The 22,943-nt window shown below is 49.9% G+C and overlaps 1 protein-coding gene and 1 long non-coding RNA gene across 3 annotated transcripts; both read left to right on the top strand.

Annotated features, from left to right (window-relative positions):
* The first annotated feature begins 5,778 nt into the window (after positions 1-5,778).
* Positions 5,779-21,234, top strand: IFNGR2 (interferon gamma receptor 2). 2 transcript variants are annotated; one of them, XM_064647189.1, is made up of 7 exons: positions 5,779-6,152; positions 10,175-10,301; positions 10,753-10,928; positions 12,406-12,554; positions 13,590-13,740; positions 14,478-14,632; positions 20,727-21,234. In XM_064647189.1, exons 1-7 carry the CDS (start codon positions 6,071-6,073, stop codon positions 20,841-20,843), a joined length of 957 nt encoding a protein of 318 aa, XP_064503259.1. In that variant the 5' UTR covers positions 5,779-6,070; the 3' UTR covers positions 20,844-21,234. The 2 variants fall into 2 exon arrangements, with proteins under 2 accessions (XP_064503259.1, XP_064503257.1); XM_064647187.1 differs by lacking the exon at positions 5,779-6,152 and adding an exon at positions 9,577-9,975.
* LOC135410457 (uncharacterized) lies at positions 19,204-20,150 on the top strand. Its single transcript, XR_010428700.1, has 2 exons — positions 19,204-19,673; positions 19,806-20,150. It is a non-coding gene; the product is annotated as an uncharacterized LOC135410457 (long non-coding RNA).
* Positions 21,235-22,943: the final 1,709 nt, after the last annotated feature.

The raw sequence follows: 22,943 nt of genomic DNA, 5'->3' as shown, positions 1-22,943 counted from the left end.
ATTTTTCCCTGCAGGAGTAGTCAGGCCTTGGAATAAGTGTCCCAGGGAGGTGGTGGAGTCCCTGTGTCTGGGAGTGTCCCAGAGGTGTCTGGATGTGGCCCTTGGGGACATGGATTAGGGGTGATCCTGGTGGTGTGGGATGTGAACCTTTCATCACCAGAACCAATATTTGATCAGAGAATGTGCCTCAGGGTGTGCTCTTCAAATTGATTTTAATTCATTTCTCTTTACCTCACTTGATTTTAATGAATCTGTTTTCAGCTCCTACTCCATCCCTTGGAAAACTCCCTCACCACAAAGTGCAATTCTGCAATTCCTCGTCCAGAGGGACCACGGAGCTGCTCCAAGGGCTGGAGCCCCTCTGGAGCCAGGTTGGGAGAGCTGGGGGGGCTCACCTGGAGAAGAGAAGGCTCCAGGGAGACCTGAGAGCCCCTTCCAGGGCCTGAAGGGGCTCCAGGAGAGCTGGAGAGGGACTGGGGACAAGGGATGGAGGGACAGGACACAGGGAATGGCTTCCCACTGCCAGAGGGCAGGGATGGATGGGATATTGGGAAGGAATTCCTGGCTGGGAGGGTGGGGAGGGGCTGGAATAGAATTCCCAGAGAAGCTGTGGCTGCCCCTGGATCCCTGGAAGTGTCCAAGGCCAGGTTGGACGGGGCTTGGAGCAACCTGGGCTGGTGGAAGGTGTCCCTGCCCATGGCAGGGGTGGCACTGGATGGGCTTTGAGGTCCCTCCCAACCCAAACCTTCCCTGATTCTGATTCTCTCTAAATGTCACTATTTGAGGAACTTGCCTTTTTCAGCCACTGTGGTCTTTTCGTTACAAAAACTATTCACAGCTCTCAATATCATGCCCAGGCATCTCAAATGAAGGGTGAACTTCAGCCATCAAGACACACCTCTTCTCAGAAGTGATGATCTGCAGGCCAAGGTTGTCTCCAGGAGATATATGGGGGGTTTATCTCTCCACATAAGTCCAGCTGGGTTTGCAGTTATATAAAGTGCTCTGAGCAGGCTGTTTGCATGACTAACTCCTGTACTTCCTCCCTGCCTCAAGGAGACTCGATTTCATCAGGAGTTACTGTAAATGAACCACTAAACCCATATTTTTTTTTATGTTAAGCCTCCCAGCCTGCTGAAATGCAGACTCTGCAACAGGCTCAAGGCCTCCAGGAAAGCCTGTTCTGGTTCTCAATTTACCAGTAAACATCCTAAATCCTGCTCTGGTTCAGAGCATGAAAACAAAACACAGGGAGGGAGGTGTTGCTTTTTTCCTTTGTCATCTCCCCTTTTAACAGGCAGAAACAGTGTCACCCGAGCCTCATATGAAATCATGGAATCATGGAACAGTTTGGGTTGGAAGGGACCTCAAAGCCCATCCAGGAGGATGCCATGGGCAGGGACACCTTCCACCAGCCCAGGTTGCTCCAAGCCCCGTCCAACCTGGCCTTGGACACTTCCAGGGATCCAGGGGCAGCCACAGCTTCTCTGGGCAACCTGGGCCAGGGCCTCCCCACCCTCCCAGCCAGGAATTCCTTCCCAATATCCCACCTATCCCTGCCCCCTGGCACTGGGAAGCCATTCCCTGTGTCCTGGCACTCTGGGTCCAGTTTGCTGCTGTGCCTGTGAGTGGGAGAGGAGAACCTGGAGCTCAGTGGGGCCAAGCTCCTGCTGTGACACATTTGCAGTAACTGCAAAAGAAATACAAGTATTTCCTGCCTTTTGCCTGGATATCAACTGCTGGCTGGTGTGTCCTGGGGCTACAAACACTTCCCTGTGCTACCACATGGAAATACCAACTGTGACAGCTCCAGCTTTCCAGTGAAAACTCAAATCTCTTCCCTGGGGTGACATAACTTCACTGTCTGTGCCTTTAGGTCTAGCACCTTCCAGTGCTCGAGGAGAGAAGGCTCCAGGGAGAGCTGAGAGCCCCTTCCAGGGCCTAAAGGGGCTCCAGGAGAGCTGGAGAGGGACTGGGGACAAGGCATGGAGGGACAGGACACAGGGAATGGCTTCCCACTGCCAGAGGGCAGGGTGAGATGGGATTTTGGAACCAAGATATCTTGCTGCATTGGAGATGCCCCTTTACACATCTAAATACCCTTCCATGACCTCCAGAAGGCCCCAGCTGGCAGAGGAGGGTCCAGATCATCCCAGCTTCCTCACACACGTCAGCACAGCCACCACAGCAAAGTTTGCAGGGGGAGGATTTGAGGCTGAACAGACCAGTTTGGGGCTTCTCTAAGACCTTTATTCCTTTTCACGTCAGGCCAATATCAAACAGCTCAATTCCACTTCTCTTCCAGGAAGAAGGTTGAAAATCCAAGCAGCAACCACCAGGAGCTGCTTTTAATGAGGTGAGAGTTTGAAGAGCTTTTGGCAAAACAAGTCTGGAATTTGTTTAAGGCTTTGTGGTTTGAAGAGCAGGGAGATTCTTCTTCTTTATTTGCTTCCTTGTTTCAGTTTCTTAACAGAATGTGGTTCTTTACATGAGACATCTGGAAGAGGAGGGGGATGGAGGAACACAAGGAAGGGGTTGATTTGCCTCTCAAACCACTCTGGTCCTAAAATTGCTCAGCTCCTGATCACTACCTGATGTAAGAGGTGTCCCTCAGTCTGTCAATGGATTCATTTCAACTCTATCTATGTGTTATTTTTGGAGAACTTCCTTATTTTTCATGAATTCAAATGTATTTTCAAGGTTCTGCGCCAGAAATTTGGCTGCAGAAAAGTCACAGGATCATTTATTCATCCCTTCCCATCTGATTTGACATTGCTTTCTGCTCCCTAAGCTCGAGGAAAATAAAGCAATATACAGAATTATCTCTGAATCTGTAGGTTCTGCAGATTCCCTGGGTTCAGGATGTCAGGACCAGATGTTGCATCTCCTCCAGCTCTCTCTTCTCTCCATTAAATCCCTTTATTCTCTGTTCTCCCTGTTCTCCTTACGCTCCCAGTTTTAAGAAGTCATCCCTCATCCACTGAGGGTAAAAAACACACATTCCATTTTTTTCCATGAAGGCACAACCATTTTGACCTCCCTCCTAACAGAGAAGACTCTCAGAGAGTAATTTCTTGGGCTTTGACTTCGAAGGAAGCTCAAGGTAAGAGAGAGATGAGCTGGGATGAACCCCAAAGCCTGCCCAAGTTTCCTCTCCGGGCTGGGAAAGGGCAAACACACATGGCAAGGGCTGGGATTTCTGTAACAGTGTCTGGGAGCAGCAGGGAGGAGGGAAACCCCTCTGCCTCAGTCACCTCTCGAGTTTCTTTAGTTTCGAGTTGCTCCACGTTTCCCCTGTGAATCAAAATCTCGTTAGTGCCTGAATGTGAGCTGCCACTGCAATGCATGTGCTCCTGGACACGCTGGGCTGCAGTTTAATGCCCCTGCTCAGAAGCTGTGGGGTGTCCCAGCTTGGCCTGGGCGCCTGTCCCAGAACTGCCCCTGCAGTCCATCCACACAGTGCACGGCTGGAATTCCTGCTCCGGGGGTGATTAAAGGATCTGTGTCAGCACAGCCCCCGGCACAGGGGAATCCCAAAGAGAAGCGCCTGGAGCAGAGGGTTTCAGCAGAACCGTTCCGAGGGTGAGTCACACCTTCCCAGAAGGGTTCAGGGCAGGGTCAGACTTGTCGAGTGCAGGGAAAACAGGCTCAGTGTGCAGCTGGCTGACTGTAATCCCCATCAGCCCCTTTCGGCTCGGCTGATGGTGATCATCAACAACCCTCAGTTTGCCGCGTTTCCTTTTTTTCTCTTTTTTTTTTTTTTTTAATAAATTCTCTTTTCTAACATTCATCATATTTGTCAGCGTTAAAAGGCTTTAACCTTTTAATAGGTTCTGACCTGTTTTATTACAGGACCTCTGCCCTGAGAGTTGCAGGAGATAAGAGCAGGGCTAAGAGAAAGGGAGAAATCTCTCTTTCGGTGGGGAAAGGGCTGAAGTACAGCGGGAACCGGGTGGTTCATCCGAGCTCAGTTGGGAATCAGAGCTGCCCAGCCCTTACTGAGTGCTCTGACCACGCGACTCTTTCTTTATGCCAGCTCTTCTTTGCTTGTGCCAGCTCTGCTCAGGAAATTCAGGCGGCCAAACATCATCTGTACTAACTGAAGATGTTTTAAGTACCCTAACCCTGCACGGGTTCCTCTGCTGGCAATCCTGCTGATTGCCTAATAATAAACCCCCATATTTTCTCTGTGAAGTGTTTAAGAGTATTTTGACTTTGTTCAGGAGACACATGAAATACCCCCCTGCTTTATGGTGCTTTTAACTAAAGCTGTGTCAAAGCTCTTACATTAAAACGTAATTTAAAACCTAAAAATTAAAATCCCTGCTAGTGAATTACTTTAAAACAACCCCTCTATTAAAGCAGCGATGGTGGGAGGAACGCAGCCTCCCGGCACCACCCGGGGCGTTTTTAACCCGAATATTGTGTTATCAGCAGCAGCAGCGAAGGGGTGCGGTCGGGGGTAACCACGGGCTGGTGTCACGTTCGATGCAGCCGGAGAAAAGTGGGGAACTTCAACCACTTCATGGCGAGATTTTCTCACATCCACCGCACGCAGGGGCAGGGACCGGGACAGGGGCTGGGGACAAGGGACAGGGGCAGAAGAGGGAGTAGGGGCAGGGAGAGAGACAGGGACGGGGCAGGGGTAGGGACAGGGAGAGAGACAGGAGAGGGAGAAGAAGCAGGAGAAGGGACCGGAGCAGAGACAGGGGCAGGGGTAGGGACAGAGACAGGATCAGTGACAGGAGAGAGAGAAGCAGGAGAAGGCGAAGGACAGGGGCAGGGGCAGGGACAGGGGAGGGACAGGAGAGGGAGAAGAAGCAGGAGAAGGCGAAGGAGCAGAGACAGGGGCAGGAGAAGGTGAAGAACAGGGGCAGGGGTAAGGACAGAGACAGGAGCAGTGACAGGAGAGGGAGAAGAAGCGGGAGAAGGCGAAGGACAGGGGCAGGGGTAAGGACAGGGGAGGGACAAGAGCAGGGGTAGGGACAGGGGCAGTGACAGGAGAGGGAGAAGAAGCAGGAAAAGGGACCGGAGCAGAGACAGGGGCAGGGGTAGGGACAGAGACAGGATCTGTCAGTAGGGCCAGTGACAGGACAGGAAGCAGGAGAAGGCGAAGGACAGGGACAGGGGTAGGGACAGGGTAGGGACAGGAGAGGGAGAAGAAGCAGGAGAAGGCGAAGGAGCAGAGACAGGGGCAGGAGAAGGTGAAGAACAGGGGTAGGGACAGAGACAGGAGCAGTGACAGGAGAGGGAGAAGAAGCAGGAGAAGGCGAAGGACAGGGGCAGGGGTAGGGACAGGGGAGGGACAGGAGCAGGGATAGAGACAGAGGAGGGACAGGAGAGGGAGAAGAAGTGGGAGAAGGGACCGGGAGCAGAGACAGGGGCAGGGGTAGGGACAGAGACAGGATCTGTCAGTAGGGCCAGTGACAGGACAGGAAGCAGGAGAAGGCGAAGGACAGGGACAGGGGTAAGGACAGGGTAGGGACAGGAGAGGGAGAAGAAGTGGGAGAAGGAACCGGAGCAGAAGACAGGGGCAGGAGAAGGCGAAGGACAAGGGCAGGGGTAGGGACAGAGACAGGGGAGGGACAGGAGCAGGGATAGGGACAGGGGAGGGACAGGAGCAGGGATAGGGACAGGGGAGGGACAGGAGCAGGGATAGGGACAGGGGAGGGACAGGAGCAGGGATAGGGACAGGGGAGGGACAGAGAGGGAGAAGAAGCAGGAGAAGGCGAAAGACAGGGGGAGGGACAGGGGAGGGACAAGAGCAGACGCAGGAGAGGGATAAGGAGCAGGACAAGGGGCCAGGGCAGAGACAGGGGGCAAGTGCCGGAGCAGGGGCAGCCCTCGGGGGGAGGCTGTAGCACATCCCCTTCCCCATCGCCGGATTCCCCCCGGGGGCCCCTCCCGAGCGGCTCAGGCGGGGCCAGGGCTGGCTCTGCCTTCTCCGGGGGCGGAGGAAGAGGAGAAGGAGGAGGAGGAAGAGGAGGCGGACGGAGCCGCCGCACCGGGATATGGAGCGTGAGGCCCCGGCCCGGCCCAGGTAAGCCCGGCCTAGGGCTTATGCCGGGCCATGCCGGGCCGGGCGCCGCTGCGAGGCCTCCTGTTCTTCTTCCTCCTCGTCCTCATCCTCCTCCTGGGCTCGGCGGGCGCAGGTGAGTCCGGGGGGTGCGGGTGGGTGTGCAGGGGGATGCTCTGGAGCCCCTCAATCCCGGCGGGAGGAACCGCGAGGGGAGGCCCCGGGCACGGCCCCGGCCCCGTCCGGGGCCGGGGCCGTGCCCGGGGCCTCCCCTCGCGGTTCCTCCCGCCGGCTTTCCGTGGGCCTAGAGGGGCTCGATTCACTGAAAAATCCATTAAAAAACCCTCCCCAAACCCACAGATTTCTTGTTTTGCCAAAACACTGATTTTTTTAGGGCCGGTCCTCAGGGATGGCTGAGGGCAGGACGGGGGGGAGCTGTGGCACGGCCCGCCCGGGCCGAGCTGCTTTCGCTCGCTTTGCAGCTTTGCGGCTTCACACTCCCGGCCGTGTGAAAAGCTTTTTTGAATCGCGGTGTGAAGGGAAAAAAAAAACAAAAAACAACAACCAAACGCAATCTGAGCGTTGATTTTGGCGGCTGCTCTGAAAAGAACCGGGTGGGGGAAAACCCTTCCCTCCCTCAGGGCAGAAAGGAAAGGTTGGAGCGTTTCGGCCTTTCCCTGCCTGAGGTGGTTCGGGTTTTCTGGGCTGCCTGGGTCTGGGTTTGAAGTGTTTGTTGCTTTGGGTCGTGAAAAAAACAGACGGCGAAGGAGCCGAGTGTGTGATTTCAGGCAGTAGTGTCACCGCCCTGGTCGGGGTGCGAGATCTGACGGAAACGTTCCCTGGGTGAGTTGTGAAAGCGGCTCCTGGGTGAGCAGCGAGGGCCCCCCTGGCACGAGGCATCCTCATGTTCAGCTGCAGAACCAGAGGTCTGATGACTTTTGTCGGTGGTTTTTTCACAGCTGGCGGGGGAAATGATGTGTTTCCAGACACTGATATAGGGCAAAATAGTCCGTGTGCAGACATGGGATCCCAGGCTGAGCTGGGTGGGAAGGGACCTTAAAACCCACCCAGTGCCACCCCTGCCACCCCTTCCACCAGCCCAGGGTGCTCCAAGCCCTGTCCAACCTGGCCTTGGACACTTCCAGGGATCCAGGGGCAGCCACAGCTTCTCTGGGATTTCTATTCCAGGGCCTCCCCACCCTCCCAGCCAGGAATTCCTTCCCAATATCCCATGTAACCCTTGTCCTTCATTGGTCTTTTCTGTCTTTGTTCAAAAGGGGGAAATTGCTGCGTCTTGTGTTTCGTTCTCAGAGCTCTCTGGGATTTTGTAGCCTCGGTGTGTGTCATGTCTGAGAGCACAGATGACTGATGGTGTGAGATACCTCACCACATGCCAGACCAGCAGTGAGAGTGCAAGAGAGAATCTGTGTGGCTGAGAGGTGAAAACTTCTCATGAATGAAGGTTGCCTGAGGCCTTTAAAGCACCCAGGGTTGAACAGTGTAGGGAGCTGGAAGGAATCTCAAAGAGGTTTGCAGTGCTGAATGAGGCAGTGGGGGCCTGGGGCCGTGTTTACTGAGAGCACTGCTCAGACTTGAGGAAGTTAGTGACAGACCTAATTAAACCTTTGAGAGAATCCCAGACTGGTTTGGGGTGGGAGAGACCTCAAAGCCCATCCAGTGCCACCCCTTGCCATGGGCAGGGACACCTTCCACCAGCCCAGGGTGCTCCAAGCCCCGTCCAGTCTGGCCTTGGATACTTGCAGAAATGGGGCAACCACAGTTTTCTGGGAAAACAAGGGCTCAACTATTTTTTTGTATTTTGGACTTAGGGTTTAATGCAACTTGATGTAGAAATCAAAAAAACCCAAGCTTTTTAACATTATCCCCATATTCCCAAAGAAGTCTTGATCTTGTGATCTTATTTATCTAAAAATAAATAAACTGTATCTTAGGAGACTACTGTCTCCAGAACACAAAATGAAATCTTCTGCTGTGGGATATCATTTCATGTCATGGTTGTCTTTGTCAGGCCAGGCTGGACAGGGCTTGGAGCAACCTGGGCTGGTGGAAGGTGTCCCTGCCCATGGCAGGGGTGGCACTGGGTGGGCTTTGAGGTCCCTCCCAACCCCAACCATTCCCTGGTTCTGTGATTCTCACGGTGTAAGGGGATCACCACACAGACAAAAACAAGTCAAGTGCAGAAGGAAAATCTTCCTCCCTCCTGAGACAGCAGTGAAAGTGTTGCCCAGCAAGGCTGGTCCTTGGAGGTTCTGGGATACACCTGGAGAGAGCCCTTAGTAGCCAGGAGTGATGCTGGAGCTGGCCTTGTCCTTGTCTTCCTGTGTGTTTGGGTTCTCCAGGCTGCTGGTTCTCCCTGTTTGCCAGCTCCCCTCTCCCTCCAGCTGCTCCCCTCTTCTCCTCTGCCTTTCTTTGCTTCTGCTGCCCCCCATTCCCCAGCCCTTGGCTCTTTCCCCTTTGCTTGGCTGCTCTCCCTCCCTCCCCTGGGTTTGTCTGTCCCTCCTCTGCACTGTGCTTGTCCTTTGGCCCTGCTCCAGCCTGGGCAGATCCCTCCTCCCCTCTGGGCCTGCAGGAAGTGGCTCCTCTGTTGTGAGACACAACACCCTTCGCTCTTGGCTTCCCTGTCGCCTCCTGAGCAGGTGCTGGAGTGTGATTGTGGTCTGTGCACACCCAGGAGTGTGATTGTGGTCTGTGCACACCCAGGAGTGTGACTGTGGTCTGTGCACACCCCGGAGTGTGACTGTGGTCTGTGCACACCCAGGAGTGTGACTGTGGTCTGTGCACACCCAGGAGTGTGACTGTGGTCTGTGCACACCCAGGAGTGTGACTGTGGTCTGTGCACACCCAGGAGTGTGACTGTGGTCTGTGCACACCCAGGAGCTGGTGGTGTGGCAGAGTTTGGGTGGGCACCCCCCCCAACAGCAGCCACACCTCAAGCAGAGGCCTCTGTCCTCTCCCACATGGTGAAATGCGTTACAGAGTTGGCAGAACTTGAGGTTTGTGAGTGGGGCTGAAGGGGTTTTGTCTCCAGCTGTCCCCTGGAAGGTGTCACTGAGGTGACCTCAGTTAACAGGGGGCAGATGGTCAGGGAAGATGTGTTCTGGGTTGTGAGGACAGTCAGATGTGGGATGCAGGTAACTGGAATAGATGAGCTGCTGCAATGACCAGGGGTTGGGGGCCCTTGGGGAAGGGTTTAGAAAATGTGTCCTGGGAGGAGCAGCTGAGGGAGCTGGGGGGGTTTATCTGGAGAAGAGGAGGCTCAGGGGGGACCTCATTGCTCTCCCCAACTCCCTGACAGGAGGGGGCAGGGAGGGGGGTCGGGCTCTACTGCCATGTCCAAGGGAAAGGAGGAGAGGAAATGGCCTCAAACTGCACCAGGGCAGGGTCAGATTGGAGATCAGAAATAATTTTCCCTGTCAGAGTGGTCAGGCCTTGGAATAAGTGACCCAGGGAGGTGGTGGAGTCCCTGTGTCTGGGAGTGTTCCAGAGGTGTCTGGATGTGGCCCGTGGGGACATGGATTAGGGGTGATCCTGGTGGTGCTGGGGTGGCACTGGATGATCCTGGAGGGCTCTCCCAGCCTTGATTCTGGGACCTTAATTTATGGCTTCATGGGCCTGGGTGGGGTTTGTTGTTTCGTGCTGGACTTGGTACTTTGGTACTTTCAGCATTATGTTCTGCATGGAATGAATGAAAACAGGGAGTTCAATTCATAGAAACAGAGAATCCCAGGCTGGTTTGGGTTGGAAGGGACCTTAAAGCCCATCCAGTGCCACCCCTGCCATGGGCAGGGACACCTTCCACCAGCCCAGGTTACTCCAAGCCCCATCCAACCTGGCCTTGGACACTTCCAGGGATCCAGGGGCAGCCACAGCTTCTCTGGGCAACCTGGGCCAGGGCCTCCCCACTGAATTGTATCAGTGCCAGTGCAGCTGGAAACGAGGTGAGGAGGAGGAGGGGGAGGAGAAATGGTTTTACCTGAGCAGCAGTGAAAATGTGGTGTATGGTGATAGTACTGCAGATGTGATACATGATGTCAGCAGTGAAATTATGACACGTGGTGATGGAATTTGGAGACCAAAATTTGGTCACTGTGCACTTGAACGTTTCAGTAATTACTTTTATTCCTCTTCTTGCTTTAGAACCTTTTCCCCATTTACCGGCTCCAGAGGATGTGGAGATTTATTCCTACAACTTCCACAGTTTGCTGAGATGGTCTCCTGTTCCCGTGGAGAGAGGCTTGGTGTTATACACAGCCCACTATAAAACGTGAGTAAACAGCTCTAAAATAGCTCATTTTGTCCTAATTCAGTAACACAATTGGTTTTAGAAACCTGAAAAGTGTAAATATGAATAAGCACAGAAACGAGAGCATGTTTTTTATCCCAGATGCTTTTGTGTGTCTCCAAAAGCAGCATCTGAGAGGCTGTGCTATGTCCCCTGAGCTGAGGAAGGATTGGAGACGTGAAGAGCAGCCAGAAATGTTGGCCAGTTCCCTGCAGAATTTTAGTCTGATTCTCTCTGGTTAATTTTAATTTTCCCATTTAAATTTGATTTCCCCGGGGAGATTGAGGTGCTGAGGGGGCCCTGGGGTTGTGCCCGGGTGAGAGCCGTGGGTTTGTAACACGTTATCTCCTCACCAGAACCGTCTGGGTGGGAGGGGCTGTGTTTGGGTGCTTGCACTGTTCTGCCGTGTTTATCTGTGCTTTTCTGGAAGCAGAGGGGCCTTCCCCGTGTGGAATGAGATGAACTGTACCCGGATCCCCCGGACCCAGTGTGGGTTCCCCCCGGAGATCCAGAAGCGGCGCTGGACGATCTTCCTGCGCGTGAGGGCCGAGCTGGGGCAGCTCCCCTCGGCCTGGGTGCAGGCAGGGCCCTTTGTGGCTGAGAGGGACAGTAAGTGCTGCCTTTGCTGTCACTGCCTCTGTCTCTGTGTCTCTCTCTCCAAGGAGATGTCTTTGAGAAAACTGTTCTGCATTTCCAGCTCTGTTGTGCAGAGCCAAGGTGAGAGGGTTGGAGGTGTTTGCCCACAAAGACAACGAGGTCTCGCCGGGATTTGACACTCCCTGGTTCTGCTGGGGTGGGTCAGGGCTGCCTCAGCAGGTGTCACGAGAGAAACTTGGGTTTCCTGGGGGGGTTGAGCCTTCCCAGAGCCACAATGTTCTTTTGTTGGGGAGTTTTCCACTTTCTCATTTCCCCCCTGAGCACTGCCCACGTGAACCCCTTGGATTTGTGGCAGTCTGAGGCAAACCCACCTGCTTCTGCTGAACAGATCCCAATCCTGATAAATACCAATGATCTGATAAATGTAAATTGTCCTCATAAATATGAATAGTCCTGACAGATATAAATTGTCCTGACTGCAGTGTGGAAGTGTCAAGGACACTTCTTAAATTATAGAATCCCAGACTGGTTTGGGTTGGGAGGGACCTTAAAGCTCATCCAGTGCCACCCCCTGCCATGGGCAGGGACACCTTCCACTAGACCCTGCCAGGGGTGATTTTCCTGTCAGTAAGTACCACAGGCAGTACTTCATTTGTGTTTTTTAGGATTTAGACCTCAAGAGTATTTCACAAAAGGAAATTGTCATGTTTACCCTGAAGGTCAGATGGAGACATCAAAGCAAGGAGGGGGAAAGCAGTTATTTCTCTTCCAGTCTATTGACTCAAAGCACTGTGGTTTTTAGGGAACCTGGAATTTGTGGCAGGCTGATCAAAGGAAAAAAAAATGGCCAGTAACTGCAGATGAACTTGGGTATTTTCTAGTTAATGTTTACTGAATTACCAGTTAGGTAAATGTTGTAAATGTATTAAGTACATGAGGAAACGTTTTCCCTTTCTTGAGAAAAAGCTGTTGAAATTTATTATGTTTGCTGGGAGTGTCCAGGGAAGGGAACGGAGCTGGGAAGGGGCTGGAGCAGCAGGAGGAGCTGAGGGAGCTGGGGGGGCTCAGCCTGGAGAAAAGGAGGCTCAGGGGGGACCTTCTGGCTCTGCAACCCCCTGACAGGAGGGGGGAGCCGGGGGGGTCGGGCTCTGCTGCCAGGGAACAAGGGACAGGAGGAGAGGGAACGGCCTCCAGCTGTGCCAGGGGAGGCTCAGGTGGGACAGGAGGAGGAATTTCCTGCTGGAAAGGGTGGTGAGGCCTTGTCAGGGGCTGCCCAGGGAGGTTTGGAGTGCCCAGCCCTGGAGGTGTCCCAGGAAGGCCTGGCCGTGGCACTCAGTGCTCTGGGCTGGGGGACAAGGTGGGGATGGGGCACAGGGGGATCCATGGGCTGGGAGGGCTTTTCCAGCCCCAGGGATTCTGTGGAGCTGGAGCCAGTCCATGAGCTGTTGTGCATCCCAGGGGTTCACTCTCTCTCTGTGTTTGTTCCCAGCCACTCTGGGCCCCCCCAGGGTGAGCAGAGTGAGTGCCAGCTCTGACTCGCTGCTCCTCAGTGTCACCCCCCCTTTCACGCCTGAGCCCGGGGACAGTTTCCAGTATCGTGTGTTCTACTGGGAGAACACAACAAGGACCACGAAAAAGGTGAGAATTCTCTTATTTCCTTTGTTCCTCGTGCCTTGCAGACTGGGATGTGAGTCAGTGGCTCTTGGCAGGACAACAACTGGAGGAAGAAAAGGACTGTATTTTGTCTCTGCCTGTGAATGTCACCACGGGGAGTCCTGGGAGGTTAATTTTGCCTTGACACAAGTACTGCTGCATTGCCAAACTTAAAAACCCATCTTCCTCTCCTCCATGTGGAACAAAGGCTAAATCCCATTGCAGATCAGGGTAGAGAATCTGTGTCAAAGGTGCCTTTTGATTCCAGGGTTTGCTTAGGGAATGTGGAAAACTGGAGTCTCCTTCCTCCTTTCCTGTGCTGGGAGCTGCAGGAGCAGCTGCTGGGGCCTGATGTGCCTGTTCCCAGGGCAGAGAAGGTTGTTGGAAACATGCTGGATGAGCTGGGATGAGCTGGCCCTGTTCATCCTGAGACTTGGTGTTGGTCCTGTCCTGTGCTCCTGCTGCTGCCTGGGGCCTTGGGAATTGTGTTGTGCACAGGCCAGTGTTGCAGGGGAGGTATTAAGTTAAAAAAAAAAAAAAAAAGGAGGAAGAAGCTTCCAAATTACATAATTCTAAAGTCAAATATTTAAAAAACAGAAGCAGAAAAATATTAATTTATTTAAGAAAAATATTAACATTTAAAAAACCCTTTTGCTTCAGAGGCCTTAGTAAGTCACCTCCCTTTCCTTCCTGTCTTGCACCAAATGTGTGTTTTTCTGACACTCACATAATACCTTCATTTCAGAGGCAGGAAAGAAGTGGGGAAGGCTCTACTCAGGGTTTACTTTTTCCCTGCCTCCCCTATATTTTGCTCTTTGCCTGAGCTGCTGCATCAAAACATCCAGGAAAGCTGGAATATATTTCACTGCCTCTCTTGTGTGGGAAAGCTGAGTGATGGGAAAAAAAAATAAATCTGGGTTTTTTGAATGGGAAACTTAAATGGGGGAGGGATATTTGTGTTGGGAACAAGGCTGGTTTTACAGTAACACCTTTTTTTTTTTTTTTTTGTCTTTTAAACAGGAACAAGAGACACACAATACAGTATTCCAAATTGGAAAACTAAAGGAATCAACACTTTATTGCTTTAGCCTTCAGGTTGAATTCGAGGGAGTCTATGGTGAACTGATAGGACAGCAAAGTGCCCCAGAGTGTCACAGAACTGCCATCAGTGGTATGTGGGGTTGGGGCATTTTTGTGGAGAGTGGGATGAGGTAGAACATGAGTCCTGGATCACCTGAGCTGGTCCCTTCCATACCAAGTTTGCTGGGAGTGCTGAGGGCACCACAGAGTTCACAGCTGTCATTGAGGGCAAAATAATCAGGAATCATCAGTCAATAATTAAGGGTCTGTGTTGGGCTCTTCCTTTTCCTTCATAAATCCTACTGGAATACGGGATAATGGAGTTTGGCCCCCTCTGGAATCTGAAGTTGATCCCAGGGCTGGAGCCCCTCTGCTCTGGAGCCAGGCTGGGAGAGCTGGGGGGGTTCACCTGGAGAGGAGAAGGCTCCAGGGAGAACTCAGAGCCCCTTCCAGGGCCTAAAGGGGCTCCAGGAGAGCTGGAGAGGGACTGGGGACAAGGGATGGAGGGACAGGACACAGGGAATGGCTTCCCACTGCCAGAGGGCAGGGATAGATGGGATATTGGGAAGGAATTCCTGGCTGGGAGGGTGGGGAGGCCCTGGCCCAGGTTGCCCAGAGAAGCTGTGGCTGCCCCTGGATCCCTGGGAGTGTCCCAGGCCAGGTTGGACGGGGCTTGGAGCAACCTGGGCTAGTGGAAGGTGTCCCTGCCCATGGCAGGGGGTGGGATCAGATGATCCTTAAGGTCCCTCCCAACCCAAACCATTCCATGATTCCAGAAATATGAACCTGACGTAGGTATATGGATTTTTTTTTTTCCTGCTTTTCCAGAGGCAACCAGGGCTGGATTCATCACCCTGCTGTGTCTCTCGGGGTTAGTCCTCATAAATCTGGCTACAGCTGGTTTGCTGCTCCTGTGGAAACACCACCAGAAAATCAAACAGTCGTTTCAGCCACCTCTGAAAATCCCCTCACACTTCGAAGAGGTATGTGCAGAGGTTTTGTGCTTCTCCTGCAAAAGAGGGAAGAGGAACCAGGGCAGTTGTTGCCCAACAGGAATAAACAACTGTTGTCTCAGGGTGACTTGTCTGATGCTGATCTCCCACCTCATTCCTCTGTTTCTGAGCTGGATGATATTTTACTGTGTGCTGAGACACAGACTCTGCTGGGCTTTCCTGTAAAACCCCGAGGATGACTCTGACCCGGGTTCCTGTTCCCCTTTTTTGGCTCGTCTCGGCCCTCAGGCCCCAAACTGGGGCTCTCTTGGAGCTTTTCCCCTGTTCCCTGTAGTGGGGGGTTGACCTTGGCTGGGCACCAGGTGCCCACCCAGCCGCTCTGTCCCTCCCCTTCCCAGCTGGACAGGGAAGAGATGAAGATGGAAAACAACTCGTGGGTGGGGAGAAGGCAGTTTATTTAAAGCAAAAAGTAAAGCCAAGCTTGCATGCACAGAAGCCAAAGAGAGCAGGGTTTGTTCTCTGCTCCCATGAGCAGCTGTGGGTGGCACTGCTGGGAAGCAGGGCCTGGGGACGTGGATGGATCCTCAGCAGGAGACACTGGAGACAGTGAATGCCCCCCTCCTGCTCCTGCCTCAGCTCTTACACCTGAGCTGAGCTCACTGCTCTGGAATATGGAATCCAGCAGACCCCATCATCCCTTTCCTCCTCCTGGCCTCCCATCCTGTTCCTGCTCAGAGTATTCACTGTCTGACCCCTGCCAGGCCAGCCCAGAGGTGCCCTCAGCAGGATCAGAGCAGCTGATTTCAGTCTGTTACATCTGAGAGGTCACTGTTTTCTTTCTTGGGTCTCTGTGGCAACTCCCTGGGCAGCTTTCCTGGGTGACCCCTTCTGAACAGTTCCCTTCCCTCTTCATTCCTGTGCTGGGGCTTCCAGCTCAGAGGTGGGTTCCCCATCCCACTTCTTCATGGCTTCCCCCTGGTCACACAGAAAGAACCAGAGTTCACCACATGGCCCGAGCTCGGGGCTTCCTTTCCCTCTGCCCGGGGCAGGAGGGGACTGATCTCTGGGGCTGCCCCTGGAAATGAGGTGCTGGCCCCTGGGAGTGAGGAGGTGCCCAGAGTTTCCTCTGCATCTCGAGGCCAGGAGGACATCACCTGCAGTTCCTGGATCCACCTTTGGGTGATACACTGGCACCAGGCTGTTAGAATGTGACACAGGGCGCTTTGAACCGCCTTCCTCCACATGGCCACTGTGCAAGGAACATCCTCTGGCTCTTTGGGGGTGTCATCCCTTCTTAGGTTACTAGAGATGATTTCCAGCACTGCTGATTCTCTCAAGCACTGGATACTTTCATCTGCAGTGGCCCCACTTTCCTGGGGAGCTCCTTAGATCTTCCTTGAGAGTGGATACCTTTCCCTCATGCTTGGGAGGAGCCATTTCCAAAGACTGCAAATTGTTCTCTGCTTTCCAATTCCTCTTTCAATTTGACTGTCTCTGGCCAGGGATCCCAGCTGGGCTTTGTGACCTTCCAGTAGTTGACCATCAGCCCCATTGTCCCAGCCTGGAAGCAGCCAGGCAGGAATCTGCTCACTGGGCTGGCAGCTGGAATCTTTCTGCCAGTCCCAGAGTTCTGAGGAGGTCAGAGACTGGGTAACCTTGGTTTGCTGTTGGATTTGTCTGACTTCCTTTGGTGAAGGACCAGCTTTCTTATCTGTCCTCTCCCCTCCTTCTACTCCTTCTCCTTCTTCCTCTTCCTGCCTTGCCAAACCCTGCTATGGCCCTGTCCCTTGCCTTATCCATTTCTTCCTTTTCACTGCTGGGGCAATGACTGGAGTTGTGGTTTGGGGCCCTGTCTCATCCCTGTCCCCTCCATTGCAGTTTGGGTCCCTGTCCCATCCCTGTGTCCCCTCCAGGGCAGTTTGGGTCCCTGTCCCATCCCTGTGTCTCCATTGCAGTTTGGGGCCCTGTCTCATCCCTGTGTCTCCATTGCAGTTTGGGGCCCTGTCTCATCCCTGTCCCCTCCATTGCAATTTGGGGCCCTGTCCCATCCCTGTGTCCCCTCCAGGGCAGTTTGGGGCCCTGTGTCATCCCTGTGTCCCAGGGCAGTTTGGGGTCCTGTCCCATCCCTGTGTCCCAGGGCAGTTTGAGTCCCTGTCCCATCCCTGTGTCCCAGGGCAGTTTGAGTCCCTGTCCCATCCCTGTGTCCCAGGGCAGTTTGGGGCCCTGTCTCATCCCTGTGTCCCCTCCAGGGCACTTTGGGGCCCTGTCTCATCCCTGTGTCCCAGGGCACTTTGGGGCCCTGTCCCATCCCTGTGTCCCAGGGCAGTTTGGGTCCCTTTCTCATCCCTGTGTCCCAGGGCAGTTTGGGGCCCTGTCTCATCCCTGTGTCCCCTCCAGGGCAGTTTGGGTCCTGTCCCATCCCTGTCCCCTCCATTGCAGTTTGGGGCCCTGTCTCATCCCTGTGTCCCCTCCAGGGCAGTTTGGGGCCCTGTCTCATCCCTGTGTCCCAGGGCAGTTTGGGTCCCTGTCCCATCCCTGTGTCCCCTCCAGGGCAGTTTGGGGCCCTGTCTCATCCCTGTCCCCTCCAGGGCAGTTTGGACTTGATGATCTCAGAGGTCCTTTCCAACCCATCTGATTCTATGATTCTATGCAATATATATATAAATATATCTAAAACTGTTACTACAGCATGCAATATATATATAAATATAAATAAAACTGTTACTATAGCATGCAATATATATATAAATATAAATAAAACTGTTACTATAGCATGCAATATATATATAAATATAAATAAAACTGTTACTATAGCATGCAATATATATATAAATATAAATAAAACTGTTACTATAGCATGCAATATATATATATAAATATATCTAAACCTGTTACCATAGCATGCAATATATATATATAAATATATCTAAAACTGTTACTATAGCATGCAATATATATATATAAATATATATCTAAAACTGTTACTATAGCATAATATATATATAACTATTACTATAGTAATATAAATATATTACTGTATTATTAATATATCAATAATTATACATTAATTATTAATATATTAACATATTGTTAATATAGTATATATTAACATGTAATTATATATTATATTATATTATATATGGTTATATAGTATATTAATATTTTATTGCTATATTATTAATTATTACCATATAGTATTAGTATGGTAATATTACTACATTATAGTAATGGTGCTATAGTAATATCAATATAGAACCATTACTATTGCTATATATATGCTATATATAAAACTATTACTACATACTATTTTAATACATTTACAAGGATCTTTTTACTATTTTAATACACTCACTTATTAAAACAGTAAATGAATCCTTGTGCAGGGTATTTAAATAGTAAAAAATCCTTCTGAGTGTATTAAAATGGTAAAAAATAATTGTACAGGGTATTAAAATACTAAAAAAAGCCTTGTAAGTGCAATAAAACAGTAAAAATATCCCTGTACAGGATATTAAATAGCAAAAATATCTTTGTACAGGGTATTTAAACAGTTAAAAAATCCTTGTTCACTGTATTAAACAGTAAAAAATCCTTGCACAATGATTTCAAATAGTGAAAAAATCCCTTGTACAGGGTATTAAGACAGTAAATAAATCCATATGTGTATTAAAATAGTAAAAATATCCTTGTACAGGGTATTAATATAGCAAATAAAATCCTTGGAAGTGTAATAAAATAGTAAAAAAATCCTTGTACAGGGTATTAAGACAGCAAATAAAATCCTCATAAGTGTATTAAAATAATAACAAAATCCTTGTAAGTGTATTAAAATAGTGAACAAATCTTTGTAGGGGGTATTAAAACAGTGAAAAGTCCTTGTAGAGGGTAATAAAATAGTAAAAAAATCCTTGTAAGTGTATTAAAATAGTAAAAATACCCTTGTGCAGGGCATTAAAATAGTAAAAGATCCTTTTAAGTGTATTAAAGTAATAAAAAACCCCCTTGTAAGTGTATTAAAATAGTAAATAAAATCCTTGTAAGTGTATTAAAATGTTAAAAAAATCCTTGTACAGGGTATTAAAATAGTAAAAATACCCTTGTGCAGGGTGTTAAAATAGGAAATAAAATCTTTGTGTGTCAAAATAGTAAAAAAGTCCTTGTGCAGGGTATTAAAATAATAAAAAAATCCTTGCACAGGATATTAAAAGAGTGAAAAAATAAAATCTTTGTACAGGGTATCAAAATAGTAAAAAAATCCTTCTAAGTGTATTAGAATAGTAAATAAAATCCTTGTAAGTGTATTAAAATAGTAAAAAATCCTTGTAAGTGTATTTAAATAGTAAAAAATCCTTGTACAGGATATTAAAATAGTAAAAAATAGTAAAAAAATCCTTGTAAGTGTATTAAAATAGTGAACAAATCTTTGTACAGGGTATTAAAATAAAAAAAAAATTCTGTAGAGGGTAATAGAATAGTAAAAAGATCCTTTAAAGTATTAAAATAGTAAAAATATCCTTGTATAGGGTATTAAAATATATATAAATATATATATATAAAATATATATATATAAAATATATATTAAAAAATCCTTGTAAGTGTATTAAAATAGTTTAAAAATCCTTGTAAGTGTATTTAAATAGTAAAAAATCCTTGCAAGTCTATTAAAATAGTGAACAAATCTTTGTACAGGGTATTAAAATAGAAAAAAATCTGTGTGGAGGGTAATAGAATAGTGAAAAGATCCTTTTAAGTATTAAAATAGTAAAAATATCCTTGTATAGGGTATTAAAATAGTAAAAAAATCCTTGTAAGTGTAATAAAACAGTACAAATATCCTTGTGCAGGGTATTTAAATAGTAAAAAAAAATATATTAAAATAGTAAATAGAATCCTTGTAAGTGTATTTAAATAGTAAATAAAGTCCATGTAAGTGTATTAGAATGGTAAAAAAATAATTGTACAGGATATTAAAGCAGTAAAAACCAAAATGTGCAGGATGTTAAAATAGTAAAAAAAAAAAAAATCCCTGTATATGTATCAAATAGTCTCCTGGTACACATTATGAATAGAGTAAAAAAAATCCTTGTCAGTGTATTCAAACAGTAAATCAAATCCTTGTAAAATATATTGAAATAGGAAATCAAATCCTTGTGCAATATATTGAAATAGGAAATCAAATCCTTGTACAATGTATTGAAATAGGAAATCAAATCCTTGTAAGTGTATTAAATAGTAAAATATCCCTGTGCAGGGTATTAAAATAGCGGGGAAAAAAAGAAATTAAGGAAGATAAGGCACTGGGCTGAACTTTTAGAAGTGTGTTTCCAACAGGCCTCTCCCAAAGCCCGGGGGTACAAAATTCCCGGGAATTCCAGGCAGTCCCGGGGAGCTCCTGCAGTTTCCAGGAGCATCCCGGGATTCCTCCTTTCCCAGCAGGATCTGGGCTCTCAGGCCCGAGTTACAGGGAGCCCAAAAGCCAGGCTGGGCTTCATTTCTGTCTGGAATTGGCTGAAAGGGAGGTTTTGGGGGGTTTTTGTTTTTAACCCACCTGGAAAAATCATCCCCTTGTTCCTCAGCCTTGCTGGGAGTGCAGAGAAGGTGGAGCTCCATTGAAATCCATGGTCATTTTCATTATTATCTTTTATTGGATTATTATCTTTTATTTGATTATCAGCCTTGGGAAGCCTCATGTGGGAGGGAAGGGGAGCAGGGAGGAGTGGAAGCAGGAGAGGGAAGTGCCCAGGGATTTGTGGGGACAGGAGAAGGGGCAGCTCTGCCTGACCTGGATCCAACCAGGCCCTTGGAGCTCATTTCTCCATCAGGCACTCGCTGGGTTCCTGCAGCTGGAGGTTCTTAACTCAGAGGGATTTTATTTAAAAAGCCCCCAAAACACCCAGCCAGGAGCTGCAGCTGCTTTAACTCACTCGAAGGGATGTTTGGGTGATTGGTTTTATTTTCCTCCCCCACAGAAATAAGGTATTTTTAACTCGTTCAGTGCAGTTTAAGGAATTCCAGGATGGAACATTCCCGTAGCTGTGGAGTCTGGCACGAAGCAACTCGTTGTCTCTGGAATTTCTTACACATGGACAGGGGTCTGAACTGTTGTTTTCTGGATTTTTGCAGTTCCTCAGGGACCCTGGCATGCCTGGCTTGGAGGAGCTGGACAATTCCCCGGAGGATGAGCCCCAGGCTCTTGTGGCTGGAGAAGGAATCCAAGCCTGGAGCAGCAGCCCAGGGTGACAGCTCTTCATCCAACACCCCCAGGGACAGGGAAACCACAGAAGAGCCACCCACTGAGTGTCCCCTGGCCCAGGGTTTCCAGCAGCTGCTGGACAATCCTGAGCAAAATATGGACCCTGGGATGTGTCTCAGGGGCTTCTCCTGAGCTCCCCCAGCACCTCCCTCTGCCAAGGACACTGAAAAGGAGGAACACGGAAGGGAAACGAACACTAAACTCAGAAAATGGTTAAATTCCCACCCAGGTTGGAATAAAGCTTTGAGGAATTGCAGCACTTTACAGGAGGGTGTAGGAGAACATGGGATTTTTCAGGGAGTGAATCACTGCAATGTAAATTCCTTTTATAGCTGATTTTCTTTTGTTGGCAATAATACTCTTGTTATATCCACCCCACTCTGCTTCTCTGAATCATTTTCAGCACATGGCAAACTAAAATGTGTTAGTCCTTTCCTCTCCCCAGGATGAAGCTGTGCCACAAACTCCTCCCCGAGAGGTCTCCTCCCATCTGCTTCCTCACAGCCACACCAGTGCCCTGCACAGCCAAACAGACCTGAAAATAACATTTAAACCATGTATCAGTCATTATCAGACACTAAAACCTCCTGTTCAAAGGGAAAGTTGGCTGAGAGAGATGTTTTGAGTGCCCTAAAGCAGAAGAGCCCACGTTCAGCCTCCTGTGGGGGCTGGAAGGTGTCCAATAAAGCACAAAGAACAAGTGAACCACTTCTGCACTAAAAAGATGGGGTTTAATTGATGATTTTCCCTGGGTTTGATACAAATTGTGTAAAAGAAAGGAAAGAAAGGGGCTTGTCTGTTTGCAGATGACTCACGGGAGTGGCCTGGGCCCTGTCAGAGCTGGGGGGAACTGAGGTGAGGCCCTTCCAGCCTTTCCAGGGACACTCCAGGCCAGCAGAGGCCAAAAGCTAAATGAGGTTAGTTTGCCTTGTAGAACTAATCTAATCCCCTGGGATTAGGCAACCTGCTGGCACAGGGGAGTTCTGTGAGGGCTGAGTCACGTTTCATGGCTGGAGGAACTGTTTGAGCTGCAGAATATCTGCTTTGAACCACCCCCTTCTCTGGGCTGGGCTGGGCACAGAGGGGGAACCACAGCTCACAGCAGCAACCACCTCATGCACAACAGAGGGCACAACTGGTAAAACATCTCCTGGGAATGTACACATATATATATATATATTCCTGAATAAACCCTACCCCAGCCTTCTGTCAGGGAAGGGTCTGTCAGGGATCTGAGTCATTAAATATTGTTACACAAACAGGCTCTATTTGACACAAATAGGCCAAAGTTAAAAACCATTTGCTTGGGGTACAGAACACAAAGAATCCCAGACTGGTTGGGGTTGGGAGGGACCTCAAAGCTCATCCAGTGCCACCCCTGCCATGGGCAGGGACACCTTCCACCAGCCCAGGCTGCTCCAAGCCCCGTCCAACCTGGCCTTGGACACTTCCAGGGGTCCAGGGGCAGCCACAGCTTCTCTGGGTAGCCTGGGCCAGGGCCTCCCCACCCTCCCAGCCAGGAATTCCTTCCCAATATCCCATCTGACCCTGCCTTCCCTTCCCCAGGTGAACACCTCCAGCTCTCCCAGCCTGTCTTGCCTTGTTGAAGTTGCAGTTTCAGGTACAAGATCCAGTCACTGGGATTAGTTTCAGGCCACACTCATTTCTCACCTTGTAAAAACCCAACAAACATTCCCAAGCTCCTGTACGAGAAACCCAACAAAGCTGCAAACCAAAGCCTGGTTGTGCTTCCTCCCTGGTGCAAACCTTGTGTACAGGGCTCCTGCACATCAGCTGGGAACCCACTGGAGGGAGAAGCCAAGCTCACCTTTCCTGCAGTTTTCTGACATTACAACCCCCAGCCACGTCCTGCCCAGGCTGTGAGTGACCCCAGTGCCCCCCTCGTGTCCCTCCAGCCGGTGGCACAACGGCAGCTCCAGGGTTTGCTGCAGGTCCTGGCAGCTGGGGAGATTCCCCCAGGGAGCAGGGGGATCCCTGGCAGTTCCACACACCGAGCACAGCACTTACACTCAGCAGTTTGGTACCACTGGGGCAGAACTTGGTACAGGGAAACAAAAAGCTCTGAG

The sequence above is a fragment of the Pseudopipra pipra genome, chromosome 2 (genome assembly GCF_036250125.1).
Source record: "Pseudopipra pipra isolate bDixPip1 chromosome 2, bDixPip1.hap1, whole genome shotgun sequence".
Classification (NCBI taxonomy): domain Eukaryota; kingdom Metazoa; phylum Chordata; class Aves; order Passeriformes; family Pipridae; genus Pseudopipra; species Pseudopipra pipra.
This window is presented reverse-complemented; position numbering and strand designations above follow the sequence as displayed.